This window comes from Sus scrofa, chromosome 9 (genome assembly GCF_000003025.6).
Source record: "Sus scrofa isolate TJ Tabasco breed Duroc chromosome 9, Sscrofa11.1, whole genome shotgun sequence".
NCBI classification, from domain to species: Eukaryota; Metazoa; Chordata; class Mammalia; order Artiodactyla; family Suidae; genus Sus; species Sus scrofa.
Window position 1 is genome coordinate 4,384,869 of NC_010451.4, and position 6,928 is coordinate 4,391,796.

Genomic DNA, 6,928 nt, shown 5'->3' on the forward strand with positions numbered 1-6,928 from the left:
GGGGACACAGGGCAGGTACCTGCAAAGAATGAAATTAGAACAGTCTCTCACACCATACACACAAATAAACCCAGTGGATTAAAGACCTAAATGTAAGGCACTAGATACTGCAAAACTCCTCGAGGAAAATTTAGGCAGGATGCTCACTGACAGAAATCACAGCAACATTTTTTGGATCCACCTCCTAGAATAATGACAATAAACACAAAAATAAACCAATGGGGCCTAAGTAAACGCAAAAGCTTTTGCACAGCAAGGGAAACCATAACAAGACAACCCACAGAAGGGGGGCCAATCTTGGCAAAAGATGCAACTGACACGAGCTTAATCTCAAAAATGCACAAAAAGCTCATACAACTCAACAACAACAACAACGACAAAATCCCAATCAAAAAATGGGTAGAAGACCTAAAAACAACATTTGGCCAAAGAGAAACACAGAGATGGCCAGTAGGCAAAGGAGAAGATGCTCGGCATCACTAATCAGGAGAGAAATGCAAATGAAAAACTCGGTGGGTTACCACCCCACACGGATTAGAATGGCCACCACCACGAAGCCTACAAATAGCTAATGCTGGAGAGGGTGTGAGGAAAAAGAAAGCCTCCTACACTGTTGGTGGCGATGTAAATTGGTACAACCACGATGGCAAACAGCAGGGAGGTTCCTGAAAAACTAAATAAAACGGGATTTTAAAAACTTACGTCTTTTAATTTCTAGTTTTTGAATTATGATTCTATTCATTTCCATTGGATATTTCTCATACAACAACTACTCCTTCCCACCTCTAAGCTCCTTACACTTTTGACAGTACTGCTCCCTGCGCTCACCTCCACTTTCACGATAAAATCACCCCCATTCATCCCAATTGCAGTCCTTAGCGCACTTTCCTCTGGAAGAGCAGGTGCAAGATGCCCTGGCGGATCTGCTTTGTCTTCACACTGTAAATGATGGGGTTCATCACAGGAGGGGCCAAGAGGTAGACGTTGGCCATGATAACATGGACCAGTGGAGAGGCATGCTTGGCAAATCGATGAGTCATAGACACCCCGACCATGGGAACATAGAGCACCAGACGGCCAGCACGTGGGACAGACAGTTATTGAGGGCCCGGAGCCGCTCTGTCCAGGAGGCTGTGCCCAGGATGCTTCTCAGGATGAGTGTGTAGGACAGCACGATGAGCAGAGGGTCCATCACAATGATGAGCAACCACAGCAAACCATACCAGCTGTTGACCCGGATGTCCGCACAGACCAGGCGAATCATATCCTGGTGGAGGCAGTAGGAGTGGGACAGAAGGTGGGAGCGGCAGAAGGGCAGGCGCTTGAGGAGGAGAAGGGAGGGAAGGACAGCCAGGACAGAGCGGCAAAGGATGGCTGATCCAATCCCGCCAATGACTTGGCTGGTGAGGACGGTGGCATAATGCAGGGGGCGCAGATGGCCACATAGCGGTCAAAGGACATGGCCAGCAGGACTGAAGATTCCATAAAGGAGAAGGCATGCAGGAAGAAGAACTGGGCAAAGCAGCCCTCAAAACTGATCTTGCGAACGTCGAACCAGAGGAGCGGCATGACCGTGGGCAGGGTGCTGAGGGTGAGCCCCAGGTCGGTCAGGGCCAGCATGGAGAGGAACAGGTACATGGGCTGGCGGAGGGCTGGCTCTGTGCGATGACCGCGAGGATGCTGGCGTTTCCCACCATGGAGATGGCGTAGAGGCAGCAGAAGGGGATGGAGATCCAGACGTGGGCGCTCTCGAACCCAGGGATGCCCGTGAGGAGGAAGGAGAAGGGCTCTTGGGTGCTGTTAGTCCCCTCGGACATGCTTGATCAATGCAAAACTAGAACCTGTGTGTTTTTCAATAAGAATTTCATTGGTGTTCTATGGCCAGAGAGACATTATCTAGTAAATCTCGACCCCGCATATGTATCTGGATTGTTTTTCTAACACCGCAGAGCAATACACCAGTGAGCAGGAACAGCAGAAGCTTGGGTCCTCTTGCCACATACATTTTTCTTTAAAATGACCTTATTTATTCAACTTCCATGCCTGATGCTATGTCCTCAAATTTAGCTTTATGCTTCCTGCAATCTTTTTAATACATTTCCCACCAGCTCTTTTATACATGTATGTGGACACATAAACTTAGTTACGTGCTTTTTCTAACTCAAGCTTCTCTCAGCAGTATTTCAGATAACTCTCCAGTAACCAAATCTGCAGACTTACTTCAGTTAATCTTATACTCAACAAACAGAAAAATAAGATACTGACTTCTTTCTTCTGTTCGGTTAAATGGGGCTACTCTTGAGAAAGTGAAGTATGGCCCGGTGTGCTGTTTGAGCAACTCTAGGGACTATGGTGACAATTACTTTTATCTGGAGCATTGACTGGAGTAGGAGGAGACTGGGGGTAAGATCATACCTCTGGTCTGTGGATGTTGAGTTTGATGTTCATAAAACCTCTCCAAGAAAAATGGCATCTAGGCAGACACATAAGGATCCAAGCAAAAGGGACATCTGTAAGGAGTTTTGGGAGTTTTTGGCATATTGGTAATAGCTGAGAACCTAGAAGTTGATGTCATAATATAGGCAAGAATTTAGGAGAAGAAAGAAGAAGATTGAGGAGAGCTCTATTAAAGAATGAAAAATTTGGAGTTCCCGTCGTGGCGCTGTGGTTAACGAATCCGACTAGGAACCATGAGGTTGCGGGTTCGATCCCTGCCCTTGCTCAGTGGGTTAACGATCTGGCGTTGCCGTGAGCTGTGGTGTAGGTTGCAGACGCGGTTCGGATCCCGCGTTGCTGTGGCTCTGGCGTAGGCCGGTGGCTGCAGCTCCGATTGGACCCCTAGCCTGGGAACCTCCATATGCCGCGGGAGTGGCCCAAGAAATAGCAAAGACCCCACAAAAAAAAAAAAAGAATGAAAAATTTAGCAATAGGGTAGATGTCAAGAAAAAGCCAAGGAAATAGTGAAGGACTGTTCATAGAAGTCTGTAGAAAGCAATGGAAGGGGAGTCACAGAGGCCAAGGATATAAAGGCAGTGGTGCCACAGTTTAGTGTTTGTTCGACCTTCAGTAAAACACATACTGGAAAGCATCTATTCAAGTGAGGGATGTAAATGCCAGGGGTAACCTTTTGGAAAGGCATTTCACTAGAGTGATGGGACAAGAAGCTAAATTAAAGTGGTCCGAGAAGAGAATTAATAGGAGGGATGGGAGACAGTTTCAGTTGACAACGTATTCTAAAGGGGAAACTATACTGCCCCCTGGGGGTGAAGGGAGATTTTTATTCTTTAAATTAAAAATGAACATACTTTGAGTAAATGAACGGTAACTAAATGTTGGAGTGTACAGAGAAGAAAAACTGTGAGCTTTCTTGTGAGGCAATACACATAGCATTTAATGAGCACCTAGAATTCATGGAGTCTACTTGTATTCCCTCTAAAGTGGCCATAAATACCAATATAAGAATCTCTAGAAAATCATTAACCTCAAGAAATAAAACATAACATTGTAAATCAACTATACTCCAATATAAAATAAAAATTGTTTAAAAAATAAACATTACAGAATCTTCCCAGTGGCCTAGCAGATAAAGATATGGCATTGTCACTGCTGTGGCTCGGTCACTGATACGGTATGGGTTCCATCCCCAGCCTGGGAACTTCCACATGTAGCAGGTGCAGCCTAAATAAATAGGTAAATAAATAAATGATACTATCTGACCACCCCATGCAAAAAATATTTTAGAAAATAATATAAAATAAAATTAGGGGAAATGGGAAAATAAAGAAAATGATGGAATTTTTCCTTTCTCTTTTTTTTTTAGGGCCACATGTGCAGCATATGGGAGTTCCCAGGCCACAGGCTGAACTGTAGCTGCAGCTGCCTACACCACAGCCACAGCAATGGAGGAGCCTAGTCTCATTGGTGAACTGCACCACAGCTCACAGCAACGCTGGATACTTAATCCACTAAGTGAGGCCAGGGATCAAACCCACATCCTCAAGGATACCAGTCGGGTTCGCCATTGTCATGCCAAAACAGGCACTGCCTGGAATTTTTCCATGAGAAAGATGTTTTAAAAGGTAAACATTCAAAAACTATGTCTTTGGAAGGATTGATGTAATTTGAAACCTGCTATAGCAAATTTGATCAAGAAAAAGGAATATAGGCAAACATTTAAAAACAAAACATAATGAAAGCATCAACATCATAGAGAAACTGCCAATGCCCATGAGAGGTCGCCAATAAAATAGTAAATAATAGGAATTAGAATGTCCTTTATAACTTAAACAAAAACCAAAGACAGGAGGTTTTTAAAACTTCTTAGCCCTGAATAGTAATGAACTTGCTTCATAGAGTCGAGGTATTTGAAACTTATTCTAAAGAACATGCTAATCAGAGAGATGTTTGGTCATTTGTAGAAGCATAAAGGAAAGATACAAACAGTAGTGGAGCCGTCCAGACCTACCTTTGTGCTTCCTTGTTCCTTCGAGTTCTCTGGGGTTCCTCTTCTCTGCTCTGTGGCTCAGTGTGATTTTATGCTCCTGAAGACCCCAGGCTGGAATGCAGCTGGTTGATGAAGAAACTTCTGGAAGAATCTTATGGGAATATGAAGATTGTCCTCTGAAACCTGATGCCCTAAGGGACAGAACCAGGAAAAATAACAATTATAATAAATATAACAGTAGCTCATCGTTCCTGAGTGGTACCAACATGTACCAACAATTGAGCTAGCTGGCTCAAAATGGGAAGATTTTGTTAGGTGATGGGGAAAAGACGTAGCTCAAATCCTGGCAGGTTTTTTATTTATTTCTATTTTATTTTTTTCAGTGCTATTAGATCCCCTTCTTCTCCCTAAAGTATCTTATGCAGTTTTGAGAGGGACAAGTATGTTGGAACAAAATTGCCCTTTGCTGCTGTCATCTTGAGTGCGATCAAACTCAGTTTGGATACAGTTTGCAGACTGAGGAAGGCATTCCAGATCTCTTGATGATTCAGAAGTCTCAGAGGCAAAATGAGATGCTTCTCTTAGCGTCTTACAGGTATTAGCCTCAATATAACTGTATTCTATGTCTTCCCCAGGAGGAAGTCTCTAGAGATAACTGGCATAGGAGGTTATCTATGACTTTACTCAGATGATACTTCTCTCAAGACAGTGGAAATCAGCAGCTGCTTAAATATTCACTGTGACTATCTCTTGTTTTCCACCACCACAGGCACAGGGTTTTTTGCAAATATGGCTCATCTTTGTGATTCCTCCTGTGTCTGGCTTATTTGGCATTTTGGCTTTTTTTTTTTTTTAGCTTCAGGAAGTTCCACCTCTATACCATTGCAACTGCTTCAAAAGGAACAAATTGATTACGGAGCAGACTATAAAGCTATAAATCCTGACAAGGTAGACATTAAACAAAGAACACAATTTGGTTGGTGGGTAGTATTGCACACATTTGGGAAGTGGAATTAGATGTGTGATTACTCCATCTGTAGTAGTTAAGGCTGAAATGACATAATGTAAAGTTGAAATATAAAGTTTCAACATTATGCTTATCACTATAAAGTCTAAATTGTCAGTATTGATAATACAAATAATTCTTAAAGTTGAGGTTGAATGAAAAGATTATCAGCTTTTTTAAATCATATTCCCTTTACCTAGGTATAGATCTATATCTATATTTGAATATTTCCCTAATAAAATGTTTTAAAAATAAGGTAAATGGAAGTAATGGGAAATCTGTTAATTTCATTATTATTTATAAGAGATTAGTTGGTACGGTCTAAAGAAATAGGATGCTAAGTATATGTGTTTTTGTATGGCCTACAAGATAAGTATTGTTTCAAGTTTTTTAGATGATTAAAAAAATAAAAGTCAATGACATTGCAACACATGAAAATTATATTAAATTTAAATTTCAGTGTTCACATGTAAAGTTGTATTGGAATACACTCATGCTCATTTATTTCCAAGTTGTCTATGGCTGACTTCATGCTATCACGGCAGGACTGAGTAGTTCTGAAAAGAGATATATGGCCCACGAAGCCCGAAATATTTATCTCTATCCCTCTGCAGAAAAAAATCTGCTAACTTCTGACCTAAGAGGAAGTGGATACAGAAGATAAGCACATTTCAAAGAGATGGAGATATAAATATTCCATGATTATATGAAATGATGTTCACTATCACTAGGAAGAGAAAGTAACTGAAATCAAATTGAGATAGTTTTTTATTCCCCATATTATCAAAATCCAGAAGTATTAGAACACATTGACGGGCAAAAATATGATGAAAGAACACTTTCACAATTGCTGAGACTGTTAACAGGTAAGATTCATAGGGAAGGAAATGATAAAACTGTACTTATCTAAATTATAAATACACAAAGAAGCTTCTTGCAGCCGCAGGCTCTGTTGAATGACAGCCCTTCAATTACAGTTATTGAGTTCTCCATTCATCTCACCCTTGTTTTTAGTAACATGCTTTCTGGGTACAGAATGCACACAGTATTCAGTCTTTCAGTAGGTGGACGACATCACTCCGTTGGGTTTTTTTTTTCCTCCCTTTATTTTTTTACTAGGAAATCAGAAAAAGAGTTGCTATTCTTCATACTGAAAATATGATGGCTTGATGGCAATGTCTTTATTTTCTCTGACTTCTTTTAATATGTTCTCTTTATTTTTGTTCTTCAGCTGTATAACTATGAGGTGCCTAGGGCTGTTTGTATCTTTGGCTAAGATATTATGTCAGTTTTGAGAAATATTGTTCAACTATTCCTTCTGCCTCAGGATACTCTCCTTCTGTGGCTCTTATGACATGTGCACTTAACTTTCCCAGAAAATGCCATACATAAGTTTATATTTTCTTTAAAATTTTTATATGCTTTATGCTTTCAACTCTGTATAGCTTGGATATATTCTAAAATATTTTCCTATGTCT

General features: G+C 41.1%; 1 protein-coding gene across 1 annotated transcript; it reads right to left on the reverse strand.

The window, feature by feature from the left end:
* On the reverse strand, positions 395-2,523 carry LOC100624506 (olfactory receptor 51Q1-like). Its single transcript, XM_021102673.1, is given in 5 exon segments — positions 395-1,075; positions 1,078-1,431; positions 1,434-1,667; positions 1,670-1,841; positions 2,416-2,523. Coding segments are annotated over 4 exon segments (936 nt in total). The 5' UTR covers positions 1,818-1,841; positions 2,416-2,523; the 3' UTR covers positions 395-875.